This window comes from Acomys minous (assembly GCF_964271855.1).
Source record: "Acomys minous genome assembly, chromosome: 3".
In the NCBI taxonomy this organism is placed as follows: Eukaryota; Metazoa; Chordata; class Mammalia; order Rodentia; family Muridae; genus Acomys; species Acomys minous.
The window spans coordinates 71,943,779-71,961,822 of record NC_140485.1 but is presented as its reverse complement, the minus strand read 5'-3'; the positions used below and the strand labels follow the sequence as shown (position 1 = coordinate 71,961,822).

The 18,044-nt window shown below is 49.8% G+C and overlaps 2 protein-coding genes across 3 annotated transcripts in view; one reads left to right on the top strand and one right to left on the bottom strand.

Moving 5' to 3' along the window:
• MYBL2 (MYB proto-oncogene like 2) overlaps positions 1-12,801 on the top strand; it is a 30,593-nt gene extending 17,792 nt beyond the window's left edge. The window contains exons 7-14 of one of the 2 annotated variants that reach the window (XM_084775086.1): positions 900-1,187; positions 2,641-3,051; positions 3,764-3,903; positions 6,974-7,076; positions 8,738-8,851; positions 9,783-9,884; positions 11,722-11,871; positions 12,286-12,801. In XM_084775086.1, the coding sequence (XP_084631212.1) occupies positions 900-1,187; positions 2,641-3,051; positions 3,764-3,903; positions 6,974-7,076; positions 8,738-8,851; positions 9,783-9,884; positions 11,722-11,871; positions 12,286-12,414 (1,437 nt within the window). In that variant the 3' untranslated portion in view covers positions 12,415-12,801. The remainder of the gene's footprint in view (positions 1-899; positions 1,188-2,640; positions 3,052-3,763; positions 3,904-6,973; positions 7,077-8,737; positions 8,852-9,782; positions 9,885-11,721; positions 11,872-12,285) is intronic. The other variant, XM_084775087.1, reaches the window with a different exon arrangement.
• Positions 12,802-15,953: 3,152 nt separating this feature from the next.
• Positions 15,954-16,789, bottom strand: GTSF1L (gametocyte specific factor 1 like). Its single transcript, XM_084777648.1, has one exon. It carries the CDS (start codon positions 16,477-16,479, stop codon positions 16,027-16,029), a length of 453 nt encoding a protein of 150 aa, XP_084633774.1. The 5' UTR covers positions 16,480-16,789; the 3' UTR covers positions 15,954-16,026.
• Between the last annotated feature and the right edge of the window lie 1,255 nt (positions 16,790-18,044).

The window sequence follows — 18,044 nt, the reverse complement described above, 5'->3', positions numbered from 1 at the left end:
GTGCTGGGAATTGAACTTGGGTCCTTTGGAAGAACAGCCAGTGCTCTTAACCACTGAGCCATCTCTTTAGCCCTGAGTTACTACATTTGTATTCCCTGAATGAGTGCTTCATGCTTTAGCTTGTGTTTCTTATGATAAGGGCAATCACTTATGCTCATGGTATGTCTACCCCCACCCCCCTCCCCCAGTAGCCTCAACTGTCCTGGACTTACTTTGTAGACCAGGTTGGCCTTGAACTCACAGTGATCTGTCTGCCTCTGCCTCCCAAGTGCTGGGATTAAAAGCGTGCACCACCACTGCCCAGCTGGTGCGTCTATTTCTAATTCAGAGACGGCCACATTGATGATTCTGAACCTTGTAGTAATGATTTGTTTTTGTTAGCTTACTTTTAAAGAAATTTGCAAAAAAAAAAAGTGTGTGTGTGTACGTGTGTGTGTGTGTACGTGTGTGTGTGTGTGTGTGTACGTGTGTGTGTACGTGTGTGTACACACAGAGTATTTTCTTCTACCGAATGCGTCTTATGTGTCAAACTCAGGTTGCCAGCCTACGCTGCTGTGGAATTTACTATGTAACTTCTGGTAATCTTCCTGCCTTGGTCTTCCAAGTCCCAGGATAATAGACAAGTGCTACCATGCCCAGCATGGATTCTGGAGCCCTGCCTCATCTATAGTCTGTTCCATTTTGTTATGGACATACCTGTATCAGTTATTTATCCATAAGTCTCATTAGCCTCTGTCAATACGAATATTTTTTTCAAGTGCCCAGTATAGTTGGAATGTTCCTCAATTTATGTTCATATGAGTTTCCTTAGTGTTTGATTTGGGTTATGTGTTTTTAGCTAGAAACTGCAGCACAGTTAATACTTAAACAAATACACAGCTTTCCCTTGCATCCGACAGGGAAGTCTTATGACCAGCTGGCCCCTGGCACCCTCTGCTGTGAAGGAAGAGGAGAACAGTGAGGAGGAGGCGGCGGCAGCTGCCACCTTTGCTAATGAGTGTGAGCCTGCCCCTGCTGATCTGGGAGAAGTGCACACCCCAGAGCCCCTGGAATCCCTCAGGCGTGAATACCAGGAGGACTCCTCACCAGAAACCAGCCTGCCCTACAAATGGGTGGTGGAGGCGGCGAACCTCCTCATCCCTGCTGTAGGGTCCAGCCTCTCTGAAGCCCTAGACTTGATCGAGTCGGTATGTTGGTCTCAGCACTTCTCTTGTGAACTTCTCTATTTTTCCCCTCCCACTATCCTAGCATTTGTTGACTGATGGGGGTTGCACAGCTCTGAGCAGGCTGCGGAACACCAGTGAGGTCAGTGCACTCTTTGCCCTACAACATGGAATGGGGTGAAAAGGTCTCACTAGAGAGGGGCCCCAGAAATACCAGGAGTCATAGTTGCCTCTAGAGGAGCAAGTGGGTGGGGTGTGGCTACACAACCCAGGGCTGTCTGTTGTAGGTTGTGCTCCCCCTGTGTGGCTTTGGGGGAGACAAACACATACCTGTTTGCCCCAGATGGAAATGATTGCACACAGGTCTAGCATGGCGAACTAATTGAGTTCCCTACAGATGCTTGTGGGGTTGTGGGTGACTTGAAGACCAGAGAGCTGCGCCAGTCTGAGTGGCAGACTCATCAAAGCAGTCTTTTCTGGAGCTTCCTGTCCAACTTTCATGCAACCCTCAGGGCAGAGTCTCTTTTTCACCAGCAGTTATTTACAGCTTTAGAACCTTGGGGAGGAGCCTTGTGTATGGCTCTTGTAACTCTCCGCCTAGAAAAGAATGTGTCATTTCTGAGAAAGAAGCTAAACAGTGACTTTGCCAGAGAGCCTGTGGGTGGGGGCACCCCTTTTGATGTGACATCCAGCTTCAGGCTGTGTCAGCTAGCAGTGAAGTCCTGATGTGTGACTCAGACCTGACTGACTCTTCCACGGTTTTCTTCTACTGGAAAAGGGTCTATAAAACCCTACGCTATCCCCTTCACACCCTCCCCGGCATTCCTGCAGGATATGCCTCCTTACCACCAAGATGCCATCAGTTTCCTGGACCTCTGATCTTTGAGGTCAGCCTAGCTGCAAGCTAGTTTCCACTCTTAGAAATGAGCTGCCCCTGGCTCCAGCAAGTCCCCAGGACCGCACCTTGCAACTGGGCTCTGGGTCTACTCAGGGCCTACATTTCCAGGATCAAAGTGGAACCTTCTGCTTCTAGAAGAAGCCTTTGGGTAAAGGTGGAGGACGTGCCATTCTCTGTCTTCTTCAGAGCTTAGCGTGGGTTCCTTGGTGTGAAGGCAGGAAAGGGAGCTAGTGGGGTGCCTCAGCAGACAGGGGCACTTGCTACCAAGCCTGACCATCTGAGTTCAGTCCTCAGGACCTTTGTGGTAGGAGAGATCTAACTCCTTACACTCACAAGCAAATAAATGTCATGAATTAACAGCAAAGTCATGTTTTTCCAGCGGGTTGCTATGGGGATTGTAAAGCTGTTGGCGGGCAAGCGTCCTGCTCACACTTCAGTATAGTACATAGAACACTGAGAGAATGAAGGCAAATGTTGATGATTGACACCAGGAGTAAGGGACCAGGTCTGACACTGCTGTATTTTCCTGTAATCAGTTACGTCCTACTGTATTAGGGCTTTAACCTTTCTTTCTGGCAGGACCCTGATGCTTGGTGTGACCTGAGTAAATTTGATCTTCCCGAAGAACCATCTGCAGAGGGCAGTATCAACAGCAGCCCAGTGCAGCCCCAGACATCGCAACACCAGGCACTGTCATCCCGCCAGGTCACCACACCGGGGCCCAGCATGACTGAGTATCGGCTTGATGGCCATACCATTTCAGACCTGAGCCGGAGCAGCCGGGGCGAGCTGATCCCCATTTCTCCTAGCACTGAGGTTGGGGGCTCAGGCATTGGCACACCACCCTCAGTGCTCAAGCGACAGAAGAAACGGCGTGTGGCCCTGTCGCCTGTCACAGAGAACAGTGCCAGCCTGTCCTTTCTGGATTCCTGTAACAGTCTTACACCGAAGAGCACACCCGTCAAGACCCTTCCCTTCTCTCCTTCCCAGGTGTGTGGGCCCTTCTGACCAGCTTGGCTTCCATACATAAACATCTGGTGCCCAGTGGGGTTCTGGCACAGGTGCACTAGATAATCAGTACTCACTCTCTCCCTGTGGTAAGAGCTAGGCGCATAGTGGTGAGCAGAGCCAGGCCTAGCCCTGCCCTCATGGAGCTTTACTTAGGGTTATAAATCCAGATGAGTGGTAAATGAGAGACCAGGAGTGGAACTGGCTGAGGGCATTAGTCACTTGTCCTGTTGCTGTAGCTCATCACTTGATGGGAGCCACTGAAGGAAGGACAGCCTTTGTTGGCTTCAGTTCCAAAGTATAGTCCACCGCAGCAAGACCTGAAAGCAGCTGGTCTACAGCCAATCAGATGGCAGAATGAAATCCAGCTTGGCTTCCTTTTTTTCCTTGTTATCCAGTCTAAGACTGGTTATGGACTGGTGCTGCCCACACCAGTCCCATCTCACTTAACCTAATCTAGAGAGATTTCTTGGAGACATACCCAGAGGTTTGTTTCCCACAGTGAGTTAAAGGGCCGAGTACTTGTTGAAAGAAATCTTTGTTGGTGTCCTACAGGTCAGGTCAAGACCTCAACCTTATAGATAAGCAGTCATGGGGAAGAAGGGTGTCTAAGCGTCTATTCCTCTGTCCCCCTAAATGCCTCAAGAGTCCTTACACGATCCTTTTGTCACGTGTCCTGTCTCTTTCCTGGCAGTTTCTGAACTTCTGGAACAAACAGGATACCCTGGAACTGGAGAGCCCCTCACTGACATCCACTCCAGTGTGTAGCCAAAAGGTGGTGGTCACCACACCCTTGCACAGGGATAAGACACCCCTGCACCAGAAGTATCCATCGTGAGTGCCGCACAGCCACTTGCCCACAATGGGGAGGTGTTCTGGTCCTGGGGAGTGGCCACCGCATCTCTTTGTCCTCATCTAAAGAGCCTGGTTCTTGACCTTCTTTGTCCCTCACTTTTATTTTATTTATTTAATTTGTTTTGTTTTGGTTTTTTTGAGACAGGGTTTCTCTGTGTAATAGCCATGGCTGTCCTGGAACTCTCTTTGTAGATCAGGCTGGCCTTGAACTCACAGTAACCTGCCTGCCTCTGCCTCCAGAGTGCTGGGAATAAAGGCATGTGCCACCACACCTGTCCCCTCAATTTTGTTTTTTAATTTGTTATTCCTAGATCTCAGGAACTGTTCAGACTCCCACAAAAACTTAATCTTTCCCCCTCCTTTGATAAGCATCAAGTATGGATCAGGTGCGTTTGAACCAGAAAGTGCCCCTGGGCTCTGAGTCAGGAGCCTAGAGTGCTGCAGTTGTGTCTGTCCTCAGCCTCCCGTGAGGAAGGACTTTTACAGTGTGCCCACTTCCTCTTGTGGCGTAATGGAATTCCAGGCCCATGAGGTTTGCTTCATTGCTGTTCATTGTTTTTGCTGCAGAGACATTGCAGTCTGTCCAAAGAAGTGGTTTAGAAATTTTGCCCAGCATAATGAGATGACTTAACAGAAACAGTTTATGAGCCCATTGTGTAGCAGTCACTAAAACGATAGGGCTGAGGAGCACTTCCTACATTCAGATGAAATTCCTGGGCTCTACGTTAGGAGATGCTTCAACAGGGATGCTGAGCCACAACAGGCCTAGCCTGCCCTGCCACCTCTGATTGGAAGCCTGTGATAACTCTGCTGCCGTGTATTTTTGTAGTTTACATTTTGTTCTATGGGTTACAACTGAGTTATTTAGAAGTGGGTATTTTAGAAGATTTATTAAGAAGGGACAGAGCAAGGTAGGAATGCCTTTAATCCTAGCCCCCAGGAAGAAGAGGTAGTTGGACCTTTATGAGGTTCCTGCCTACCAAGGCTGAATAGTGAGACCTTGTCTCAACAAAAGAAGGGATGGAGCTCACTCCGGTGCAGCAGATGAGGATGAGTGACATTCCCAGGCCAGTGTGTCACATGCTGTTTCCTCTATTTTCTGAGTAGTCCTTGCCTGGTCCTGTTTCCTTACCCTGTCTACATGGGATAGTGCCTTGCTGCCTGCTCCGAAGGACCTGCTGCATTCCTCTGAGGCTGTCTCGGTGGCAGCCAGCCCTTCCTTCCAGCCCAGTGTTGGATGGACTCTTTGTCTTCCTGCAGCTCGCACATCCCTCCCTGTTTTGTAGCTAGGAGATAGAGGACTGGAGTAGCCAAGGTCTCCCTGGTGTCACTTGTCCCCAACACCACTGTTCATCTGCCTTCTGTTGGTGAGAGGGTGTACCTGGTTCTTGCTCTTCTGTTTTGACCAGAGGTGGAAGACTTTATCTTTAAATGCAGATTATTATCACAGATCCAAAGGTTCTTTGTGACCTTTACTAAGGCACTCTAGACAAGAATTATTTAGACTTACATTTCCAAGTTGGTGTTTTGATCTTTCTACTTCTGACTCCCAGATGCCGGTATCACAGATGTGATGTCACCATAGCCAGAACTTTAACCCCCTGTGTCATAAGAGGTTATCTGTGGCTTGGTAAAAAGGGTGGGTCGCTAACAGATGTTGGTGTTCTCAGCTTATGGAAGAGTAAAACACCAATAAACCCAGCACTGGTTTAAAGTGTCCCAAGTGTGATAGAGCCCAGTGATGAAGTATATGCTTAACCTTGTGGTAGAGGAAAGTGCATGGAGTAGTAAGGGGCTGGAGAGACAGCTTGGTGGGTAAAAGCCCTGGCTGCTTTGTTTCCAGCACCTGCATATGTGGTGGCTCATAACCACTTGTAACTCCGGTTGCAAGCAAAAGAGCTGACACCCTCCTGAGTCATTCATGCCCTACACTCCTGTGGTGTGCACACTTAGATGCAGATGCACATAGACAAAATTTAAAAAAAAAATTTTTAAGGTGTATTTATTATGTATACAATTCTCTGCTTGTATGTACACCTGCAGGCCAGAAGAGGGCATCAGATCACAAAGTAGATGGTTGTGAGCCATCATGTGGTTGCTGGGAATAGAACTCAGGACCTCTGGAAGAGCAGTCTGTGCTTGCGCTTAACCTCTGAGCCACCTCTTCAGCCCCCTAAAATTTTTTAAAAGGAAAAAAAATGTAGATAAATCCTGGAAAATTATATTAAATGCTTTCAGATTGCTTACCATGTGGTTGAGTAAACTCCGGTGAAAAACCTATTTTCTGGAGGACTGCGTCTTCTTAATTTATACTGTACAAGAAGTGAGAAGCACAATGCTGTGGGTGTGAGCTGTGCGATATTTGTAACTTTAGGACAGGCTCTCTAAACATCACCGATCAATACGTGGCCCTTAGTGGTAATAGACACTGGTCCCAGAAGGAGAAAGTTGCCTGGGCCCGAGGAGTGGTGCACTGGTGAGGGGTTCCACTAAAGCCAGAGGTCAGGAACAGCCCCTCAGAAACATAGGTGTCAAGAACTTAAGGAATAAAAAGCACACCCTTGTAAAGAGCAGGATGGCCCCTGAGTTGAGAAGGGCTAGAGTGAACACATGGGGGCATTGCAAATGTATTCTTTCCACATTTCTGCCTTTTCTGTGATCACAGGAGCTGGGGAGTTTCTGGCCTCCTGGTCTTGTCTAGTATCACACACTTCTGTAGAGAGGACACATGGGGTGTGGTCTTCCTAGGCCTGAAATACGACTGCAGGCCTGCCTTGTCTCTGGGATGTCCTGAGGTGTCCTTTGATGGGGCACCACTCTTAATCATTGTCATGGTCTCCTCTCCCCTCTTTCCTGTCCTTTCTTTATTTGAGGATAGCCCTTCCTCTGGGCCCCTGACCTAGACTTGTGCAGGAAGGCAGTCAGGCAGGCACCATTGGACCAGTATGGTAGGAAAGAGTGGGGGTAGGTTGGGGGCAGGCGCTGGTCATGACCAGGCAAGTGGGAGTCTGCTGTGTCTTTTTGCTGAGCCTCCTCCTCTGGCCTGTAGCAGGTTTGTAACCCCAGATCAGAAGTACTCCATGGACAACACTCCCCACACGCCAACCCCATTCAAGAACGCCCTGGAGAAGTACGGACCACTGAAGCCCCTGGTATGTGGCAGCACTGCTGTGGGTCTGCAGGGTGGAGTTGAGGAGCCCTTTTCTTCTCTATATTCTTCTAGCAAAGCACAGTTTCTACTTGTCACCTCATCTACACTTCTTGAGTCCCTTCGTACCAGGCAGACACTGGCTGGTAGTAGAGGTAGTGTCATCTTGTTGAAACTGTAGGACGGGGGACATCAATATTGAAACGTTGCTACCTGAGTAACTAAGAACTTAAAAGGGCCAAGACATGCATGGTGGTCATACACACCTCTAATACTGGTACTTGGCAGGTGGAGGAAGCAGGCAGATCAAAAGTTGAAGGCCATCTAATGCTGCCTAGCAAGTTTGAGCCTAGCCTGAGCAAAAGGAAAAAAAAAAAAAGGCTGGAAGCCAGGTATGGTGGCCCATGGCTATAATCTAGCACTCAAGATGGCTGAGGCAAGGAGATGATAAGCCAGTCTGCACGAGATGGTGAGGAGGGAAGGAATGACTCAACAAAGGGACTCTAGTGGGGTTACTAAAGTGGGGTTTCCGGGCACGGAGACCCCATGTGTGGCAGAGTACTAGTTGGTACTGCCCTTTACTCTTGGCGTGGAGATGCTGTCTGCTGAGCTAGAATGCCGCAGTCCGCCCATCAGGCTCGTTTCTGGCAGCAGTAGCTCAGGCCCTCCTTGTGTGACCTCTGAAGTGCCACTATGCCCTTTCACTGAGCGGGGAGGAGAGGCTGCTTGGAGCTCCTGGGCCTGAGCAATGGAAATGCACTCCTAGGGTCCCAGTTAGTGTGGGACCAGGGCTGAAGGAGCTGGGATTTCAGTATGGTTCTTAAGATAACTTTGTCTATGAAGCCTGGTGCCCTAGGTGTCTGTTGCTTTGTTAAAACACTGGCCAAAAGTAACTTAAGGATAATGGGGTTTGTTTTGGCTTATAGTTTTAGGTCTCTCCCTGAGGGAACTCCAGGAACCTGGAGGCAGGAACTGATGCAGCAGAGGTCAGGGAGGACTGCTGGATACTTGCTTGCCCACTAGCCTTCTTATGTACTCCAGGACCATCTGCCCACGGGAGGCACAGGCCACAGTGGGCCCTCCCACATCAGTCATTAGTCAAGAAAATGTTCCCACAGAATTGCCCGTAGCCCAGTCTGACTGGGAACATTTTCTCAGTTGAGGTTCCCTCCTGAGATGGCTCTAGTTTGTGTCAAGTTAATGGAAAACTAGCCAGCACACCCAGACTGTCTCAACTTGCCCGGGCTGATTCCTGCTGCCTTGGCCTCACAAATACTGAGGCTATAGACGGGGGTAGTCTGAAATTCCCCGGTTCACGTGATGCTTCTGCCTTGACCCTTGAGTCGCTGGGACTTTGGGGAAGGCTGGGCTCAAGAATCTGAATTCTAATAACTACTGTGGCTCTTGGTATAAGCCTGAGTTCTCCTTTACTCTATGGACATGATATTGCTGCACAGGGTTATGTGGGGGTGGACAAGTAGGCCTTCAGGGTCAAGGTCTTTGTCCACTTGTCCAAAGCGGGACAGTTAGTGGTTTTGAACAATGCCTGTAAGGTCAGTGCCCTGGCAGAGGCTCCCTTCTTTGCCTGCCTAGTACTGTTTACCTCTCTTAGACCTACACAGCCTGAGTGGGCCTCATGTGGACCACCCTTGCCTCTGTCCACAGCCCCAGACTCCACACCTGGAAGAGGACTTGAAGGAAGTGCTACGTTCTGAAGCTGGCATCGAGCTCATCATTGAGGATGATGTGAGGCCTGAGAAGCAGAAAAAAAAGTCTGGGGTAAGTGGCTATGGGCTTGAGACCCTCACCTCTGCCTGGGCAGTTTGCAGAGACCGGCCTGAGGGCAGAAGGACCCATGAAGTATCTCGTGTGTGCCTTCCAGAGGGTCTTGGCTTCTTACCTGGCTCCACCTGTGCTTTAACGATGCACTCATTCATCCAGCATTGTAAATGGGCCATTCTGAAGTAAGCTTGGTAGTGGGTGCAGTAGTGGTCACGTGAGACTTCCGTAGAGCTTGGTGGCTAGAGATGGGCATGCAGCACGCACCTCATGGCCAACTGAATTCATGTGGGAATGAAGGGGGCAGATTCTGATGGTTCCTTTCAGATGGTAGTCATGAGGCAGGGGCAGGTAGATCACTGTGAGTTTGAGGCCAGCCTGGTCTACAAAGTGAGGCCAGGACAGCCAAGGCTACACAGAGAAACCTTATCTTGAAAAAACAAAACCAAAACAAAGATCAGATGGTAGTCACAGTGAGCTCATAGGAGTGTCACGTACCACAGCCATGAAAGTAGCATGGGGGTTTCATCAGGTGAGGTTTGATTCACGGGGACACTGGGTGAGATTCCAGACTCGGGCTCAGCTTCCCTCCCATTTTACTGTCTATAGCCCTTCTAGCCACATGTGGCACTGCAATCCTTTCCTTGTCTTTGTGTGTGTGCTTGTTTGTTTTTTCCCTAGACTGCTCTCTAGGTAGAGTTGATAGTCCTAGGCAGTGAGGCTGGGAAGGACCCAGTATCTGGCAGGGTATAAAGGCCACCTGGGTCAGAGTCAAGTGTGGCCAAGGGCTCCTGGTTTTCCTGTGTCCTTAGATTAGAACAAGAGCTGCTAGCTGGGCCTTGAAGGTTCCACTCTTGAAAGTCCTGATTCTGTGACCATGGGAACCTGACAGCCAGCGCTAACCATCCATTTCTTTCTCCTTCACCGTCAGCGGCGAAGCCCTGTCAAGAAAGTCCGAAAGTCTCTGGCTCTTGACATTGTGGATGAAGATGGGAAGCTGATGTCGTCTTCACTGCCTAAAACTCTGTCCTTGGTAAGGGGGTGACAGTGACCGGCTAGTTCTGGAAAGGACCCTTTCTTTAGGTGGAACGCAGTTCTGGTCCCCTAGCTGAGCTCAGCGTTGGGAAGATTGGCAGGAGGTGGCAGGTTTGCACACCTAGTCTGAGTTTCACTGGGCAGTTCTTTTTTTTTTTTTTTTTTTTTGGTTTTTCGAGACAGGGTCTCTCTGTGTTAGCCTTGGCTGTCCTGGACTCACTTTGTAGACCAGGCTGGCCTCGAACTCACAGCGATCCGCCCGCCTCTGCCTCCCGAGTGCTGGGATTAAAGGCGTGCGCCACCACGCCCAGCAACTGGGCAGTTCTGATGTCTCTCTTAGGTCTTATTTGGCAGGAGTTACATTGCTACAACACTGTGGGTCCCCAGTACTACCCTTCTCACTGAGTGTCCACCATGTGTGTCCCCAGCCAGCTGGTTGAGGCATATAACCCTGAACGCCACTCTGGCCTGCGGGCCAGCCTTGCTTTTCTGGCCATAGAGGTCTTCACGAACCCAGCTGCTGTGCCTCTGGTCCCTTGCGGCTGATGGAATGTGACCTAGCTTGACCTGGTGCATAAACTGATGACATGGCCATTTTGTGGTTAAGGGGAAGGATGGGGGGGGGGGGTAGTAGTGGTTTTTTTTTTTTGTTTTGTTTTGTTTTAAATTATAGATATGAGAGCGAGCCCTCATGCATCTGGAATCCAGAGCAGAGAGAGAAAGTAGACTGAGCGTGGACAGCAGACTAGACATGGCCAGGATGTCTAGATATTTGAGACAGATGTGAGAGGGGAGAGAGTAGAGAAAGCGCTGTGAGAATAGCATGGTTATGAGGAGAGAGGGTAGCTGGAGGGAGATGAGAAGAGCTAACAGGTGGCTGGGATACTGAGGGCCTGGCGGCCATCATGAGCTGTGATGTACCGATAGACTGTGGCGCCTATCGGTCCCTTCTGCCAGAGGGAAGGAGAAAGGCTGCTTTTAGTAGAGGGGAACCAGCTCCACAAGTTCCTAAGGAGTGCTGGCCATTATCTGACTGCCAGAAATCCTTTTATAGTCCAGGCTGAGGTTGAGATTACTGGACTTTGGGGAACTGGAGTTTCTTATGGACCTGACACCAGCAGAGGCAGTGAAGAGGGGGTGGGGCGTGGCTTATAAAACAGACCTTACAGGTAGGGCTGTTGTCCTCCTAGAAGAGTTTTTGTCCAGGGAACCCTGCCAGACAGGGCACTTGCTCCCTTCATTCAGACCTTTGGCTGCCTCTACTTGAGGTACTAATTTTTGGTTTGGTTTGGGCTTCTCTGTGCAGCTTTGGCTGTCCTGGGCTTTGACTGCCTCTGCCTCCCAGAGTGTTGGGATTACAGGTGTGCACTGCTGCCTCTGTCTGATTTTGTTTTGTTAAGTAGTACTGGGGGTTGATCCTAGGGCCTCACCAACTCTGGGCGTGAGCTCTGCTGTGGAGATGAGTGTGGGAAATAATTAGCCTGTGCTGAGGGACACCCCACCCCAAGCTGCTGAGCAGGGCAGGGAGTGCCTTATGAGCCTGTGGCACATCCCAGTTGTGCTTCCTGGTGTTTCTGGACCAGGACCAGGAGCTGGTGCTGCTGGGCCCTGAAATGAGCAGTTCCCAGATACCCCTTTAATCCTTTAAGTAAAAAAGATTAAGGGAGCTCCTCTAAACTATGAATCTGAAAGGGAACTGACGCTTAGAGCCGTATCTTGCTCCAGATCTCAGCAGCCGGGCCAGTGCCAGGATACCAGGTTGTGTTGTTCTTGCTTTGTTTTCTCCTTGCAGAGATCTTGTGGCAAAGTGGTGACTAACTTGCTTTTGCTTTCAGCCATCCAGCGTCCCATCCAGCTCCTCCAGCTTCGCCCTGCCAGGTATCAAAGAGGATAACAGCCTGCTCAACCAGGGTTTCCTACAGGCCAAACCAGAGAAGGTGGTGGCCACCCAGAAGCCCCGGAGCCACATTCCAGCCCCTGCCCCTGTGAGTGTTTGCTGTAAACAGGTCCTACTGTCCTTTCACCCCAGGGCCTGACTGTTGTGTTGAATTCTTCTGGCCATTTGACTTAACTTTTATGGTCTTAGCCCAAATGCTATTTACTTCCTATGGGAAGCCATTCCTGTCCTCACCTGGAAAGATGCCCCCAGCCCCATTTCCTTCCTGAGGCCTGGTCATTGTGTGTGCTAGCTCTGTTCTAAGGGCAGCTATCCTGGGCCGTTGCCTCCTACTATCCTGTCTGCTAAAGCCCACAGATAAGTTCCCCAAGTCTACCAAAGAAAATAGAGGGAGCACAAGCTGGCTTCTAGCATCTAGAGGGAAGGTCCTAGAAGTGTCCCCACCCTTGCTAGCCAGGACCATCAAGGCTTGTACAGAGCTAACCTTCTCACCTCATTTCAGATGTCCAGCGCCTGGAAGATGGTGGCCTGCGGGGGCACCAAAGACCAGCTCTTCATGCAAGAGAAAGCCCGGCAGTTCCTGGGACGCCTGAAGCCCAGCCACACGTCTCGGACCCTCATTCTGTCCTGAAGGCCTTGGAGGGCATAGGCCTACTCTCATGTTTACAGGGACTCGGGGACTCGGGGGGGGGGGGGGGTGAGGTATGTATTAAAGTCACAATCAAATGACCACCTTCAGGAAGCCTGCTGCCAGCCACTCAGACCACTCAGGCAGCAGAGGTGTAACACACACTATTTCCTGTCCCCAGGTCTAGCTTTGGAAAGCTCCTGATGCTAACAGAGCAAAGCCCCACTCCTGGGCCTGCCTGTCCTTTCCCCAGTGCCACAAGGAGCCCTGTTAGGGGCTCTCTCATCAGGCCTGACCTCATCTCAGGCCCCTGGAGGGCATGGTTAGGGTGCTCCTTTTCTTATCCCCTGTTGGTACATTGTCTCACAATAAAATACTATTTTCCCTATACAGCCCTACCTCTTCCCTCTGGGTCTTGCTTGAAGTGCCTTGGTGGCTTTCTTCTAATATGTAGGCATGTGGACTTCTGTCGTCAGGGGTACACATTTGCACAGTGGGTATCTATTTCTCTATAGCTCCCAAGAATTCAGGGTGGGGTGGACACTGGGGTGGATGGAGAGCCTGTTGGAATGGCTGTACTTACTGTACTTGGCATAGGCCATGGATGGCGCTCATGGCCTCCAAGAAGCAGCTGCCTCTGCTGAACCAGCCCTTGGGATAGACCATTGGTAAATGAGAAGGCTGGCAGAACCTTCCAACTCTGGTGGCCAATGTACAGAAGGCTGCCCAGCCCAAGAGCTTTATCCTAAGTTTGGGAGCAGTTGCCTGGCTGTTCCCTTTCCTTTGTTAGGCTCAGTGGGTAGAGCGTGGGCCATAGGTGGTGGTCAGTCACAAGCCTGAGACAGATGCTGAGCCCAATGTCTAGACCAGGAACTATTTGCGGCGGCTTGCATGGGTGTCTTAGCTTGGAGATTGGGTGAACCTCTGGGAGACCTATACTTAGCCCTGGTCACAGGGGACTTGAGGCAGATCCTCTCCAACAGGGCAAAGAGATAACTTCTGAAGACATGACTGAGCTAGCGCATGCAGAGCCTGATTCTGTCGCCGAGCTGCTCCTGCCTCGACCCTGTGCCTTGTTAGTGCTCTTCTCGATTCTGTGACCAAGAAGCAACTTAGGTGAGGGATGGAACTACACTGGCTTGGGGACTGTGCTAGAGAAGGCATGGTGGTGGCTGGAGTGAGGCTTCAGGAAGTTGGTGATGAAGGCTGCTCGCTTTCCATGCAATCTGGGCTCACCTGCGTTTAGGGTGGGTCTTTCCTTTTAAGTCTCTGGAATTTCCTCACAGACACACCCAAATGTGTGTCTTCTAAATGTCAACTAAGTTGACAATGAAGGCTAGCCATCACAGGGTCTGCCCTCCCCACCTTTTCCTTTTTTGGGGGGCCATAAAAGGCTGCTTCCTTGGGGGAAAGAGGCTTGAACTGCCTTGTTTACATGGTGCTAGAAATTCATTGCCTGCTGGCGATAAAATCCTTGGATCTAAAGACTTTAGGGAGGAGCCCAGGCCCCTGGAAGCCTCTGGCTATCCTGATGAGCTGGCCTAGGAGACCCCAGACTCTACCCTGTGTCCTTTCCTGACTATGATCTTGTTCTCAGGAACTATCCAGAGGAAGAGGCCCCCTGGGGATGGGAGGACCTGATACTCCTCACTTGTGCTAGGGATCCAGCTGTAGGTGAGTTTGGAGGAACCTCCGAGCTGTGGTGAGGCCTGGCAGCCTTCATCTGTTGGGTTCATCCAGAGTTGGTGTTTCCTAGGCAAACGTGATGAGCTCCATGCTGGAAACAGGATGTGGATATAGGAGTAGGAAGGGGCTAGGTCTATCTGAAAGTTGGGCAGGGTTGAGCCAACAAGATAGAAATGGTGGCCTGTAAATAACAGCCCCAAGGCTGGGTGGGTGGGTGGAGGAACAACTTTGGGGAAACAACTGACGAGGGAAGGGTGGTGTGAGGTGTGTTCAAGTTATGCTGAAAAAAAGCAAGCAGGCCTTTAATCCCAGCATTCAGGAGGCTGGGGCAGGCCGATCTCTGAGTTTGAGGCCAACCTGGTCTATAGACTGAGTTCCAAGATATCCATGGCCACACAGAATCCCTGTCTCAACCACCCCCACCCCCACCCCCCCCAAGCGAAACCAAACAAGACAGATTTCCTCCTAAATAGAGAGTAGTGGGACACCTGTGGTCCCAGCAGATACAAGGTTCAAGGCCAACTGGCTCATATGATTGGTTCAGCCAGCTCTACACAGTAAAACCAAGTCTCTAAAAGATTTCAGCCAGGTAGTGGTGTTAACTCAGGCAGAGCTCTGAGTTCAAGGCCAGCCTGGTCTACAAAGTGAGTCCAGGACAGCCAAGGCTACACAGAGAAACCCTGTCTTAAAAAAAACCAAAATAAAGATTTCTTCCTTAAGATGTTAGAAACCCAGCAGGGTAGTGGTGGCGCGTGCAAGGTGGGTGGTTCTCCCGAGTACTGGACCAACCTGGTCTCCACAGTGAGTTCCAGGACAGCCAGGACTTCACAAACTCTGTCTGGTTGGGGGCGGGGACAAGTGAAAGCTAGCCCAAGAAAACGTAACAGAAAGCCTGATTTTGGCTTCTGGTTGGTGCTTTACTGGTTTTTTGTTTGTTTTGTTTTAACCACATAACATGTTGACTTGTGCACAGGTGAGGAATTGAGAGGTTGCCCTTGGTTACTTTGTTGTCCTCCCTTGAAGCAGCTGGTATTAGGTTCTAGGGAGGAAACGCTTTCCGGAAGGACCAGGCGATGGCCATTTAATCATCAGTGGACAGAGACTCCTGTTACATCTTGTGTGCTCAGCGAGCATAGGCACAGTAAAATGGCATACTAGGATGGAGCTCCCTCTAGGCCTGCTTTTTTATCAGTTAAACTCAGGGGTTGGCAATCTATGTCCTGCCGGCTAAATCCAGCCTGCTGCTTGTTTGTGTAGACAGTTTATTGGAACATCCATTCGCTGGCTTAGGTGTTGTCCCTGGCTGTTTTCATGCTATAGAACCAAGAAGCTGCCAGAGAAGAGACATCAAGGTGTGCTAAGCCTAGCTTTTCTGAACAAGCAGTGTCCGGCTTTACACATTTGTACGCAGGTTTTCTGCCTGATTCCTGGTGGTCCCTTCTCTTATTTGTAAAACTGCAACATAAATCTCCTCACCTAGGCCCTCCTTATGGATAAGACAATGCTATAAATAACCTCACTGAGTAACTTGGTACTCAACCTCATTTTCGACATGTGGCTAGCTGGGCCGGGTGAAGTTTTAGATGGTAGAATTACTTAACCAAAGCTCTCCTGTGGCTATTTAAAGTGTTGCCCGTGGGAGTTGGTTCTACTTAATCTCACCTATGTTATAAACCTCACCTCCTGAGGGCGGGTGGGACTGGGAGGAGAGGAGAGATGGGGCTGCAATCAGGATATAAAGTGAATAAACCAACAACAAAAAATACCCCCACCCCCCCCACCCCCACCCCCCTCCCCACACCCCCTGCCACCGCAGATTCTTCCCAAGATTTTTGGAACAGTCAGCATAGCTGGGACAGTTACTTTGCAGGTTTTTATTCTGATGAGATGCGGGCCCACCCACTCATTTGAGAGGCCTTCTTGCTCCTGTTAGAAGTTCGCCCTCCTGGTCCTGGTCTGAGGATCTGAGGGTTGGTCCCCTCCCTTTGACTCTTGTGTGTCGCTTTCACAAACAAGTTTCTGGGGAACAAAAGTCTTAAGGACGAACATCGGGTGGCAGTTGGCACTGTCAACATTCCACACGTCAGGGTTGGAAAGCCAGTGGACCTGTAGTGGGTCCTCGTTCTGCGGCTGTGGGAGACTGACTTGCAGAGGGCCCAAAGTGTCCTCCTCCTCCAGCGAGCTTCTGTTGACACAGGTAGCTTCGTGTTCAGCCAGCTTTCTGATGGGGACCACGTGGCAGGCGTTGTATTTACAGCTGGCCATCTTTTTGGCTTTCTTGGGGTTCTTCTTCCTGCATGATGCCAGGTGGTACTGGAATCTGCTGAGTGGGATTCGGTGGTGAGGGTTATAAGGACAAATTTCTATGGATTCTGGCTCCATTCTGGGAGTTGACTTGAAGCCAGGTGTCCTGCTGCCCAAAGTACAAATGACACACCTCTCAAGGAAAAGTGCCTATTAGTAGGAAGGTTGTACTGTCTTCTGCCAGACTTTGGCTCTTGCGACTCTGGAGTGAAATTCTTATTCTTCAAGTTCTGTCAGCAACCGCTTCGCAGAGAAAGCCAGCAAACGGCCACCAGAGAAGTTGACTTGGGTAGATACAAGAGCCCAAAAACAGTAGCTTCCAAGGAGGTGAAGTTAGCAGGTTATAACTCACTTTGACTCAAGCGGCCAAGATATCCTGTGTTGTCAGCGGACAGAATGGGTGGTCACAATGGGTCACTTATGACATCAGGAGAGGACCACCCACTGCTTGGGGGAGTGGCTTTGAGGAGAGCTGTATTCAAATTTGGTTATGACATGAGCATTGCCACTTGCAGCTTCAGACTTTATTAGGATAATTAAACCCTTTATACATTTCCACTTAAATCAGCTTCCTTTGTGCTGTCTTTCAAAATATCTTTTTTACATGTATTTATTTGTAAGGAGTGGCATGTGGTGGCTCACTTATGAAGGTCAGAGAACAATTTTCAAGAAAGACTTGGTTCTTCCTCCATGAGGGTTCTGGGGGTCAAATCCAGGTTATCAGGCTTGGCAGCTCACCCAGTGAGCCTTCTTGCCAGTCCTTTCTTTCTCCCTCTGTGCTCTCCCTCCCCTCTCTTTTGAGGCAAAGGCTTATGTAGCTCAGGTTGGCCTTGATACGTAGCTGAGTATGACCTCCACCATGCATGCTGGGATTACAATGTGTGCTACCATACCCAGTTTACATGGTGCTGGGCACAAAACCCAGAGCCCCATGCACTTGTGGCTAGTAGTCTGTCAGCTGAGCTTAGTCTTTGCTTTGTTTGTCTGTCTGTCTGTCTGTCTGCCTGTCTGTCTGTCTATCCATCCATCCATCCATCCATCCATCCATCCATCCATCCATCCTATCTACTAGGTTACTTTTTAAATTTTTTATTTATTTATTTATTATGGATACAATATTCTTCCAGAGTGTATGCCTACATGCCAGAAGAGGGCACCAGATCTCAGTATAGATGAGCCACCATGAAGTTGCTGGGAATTGAACTCAGGACCTTTGGAAGGACAGCCCATGCTCTTAACCTCTGAGCCATCTCTCCAACACTTCTTAAGCAGTATCAAATTTGAAATCCTCTTGCCTCAGCCTCCCAAGTGCTACAATTTCTGGTGTGTGCAGCACACCTGGTGTCATCCCTTATTTTAAGTATTCAGTTATTCAGTATCGAAGAAATGTGTCCATGCCTCCCTCAATGTGTATGCTTTCTAAAGTGTTTAGTAATTATACATTGAAGTATCCATAGGTGGTTTACCAATTTAAAAAAATAGATGTATTCTGTGTGTGGATGTTTTTTCTGGATGTGTGCAAGTGCACTTTGTGTATGTATGTGTGTGTGCCTGCACGCGTGCACATGCCTGGTGCCAGTGGAGGCCAGAAGAGGCTCTGGATCTTCTGGACCTGGTGTTACAGACAATTGTAAGCCATCATG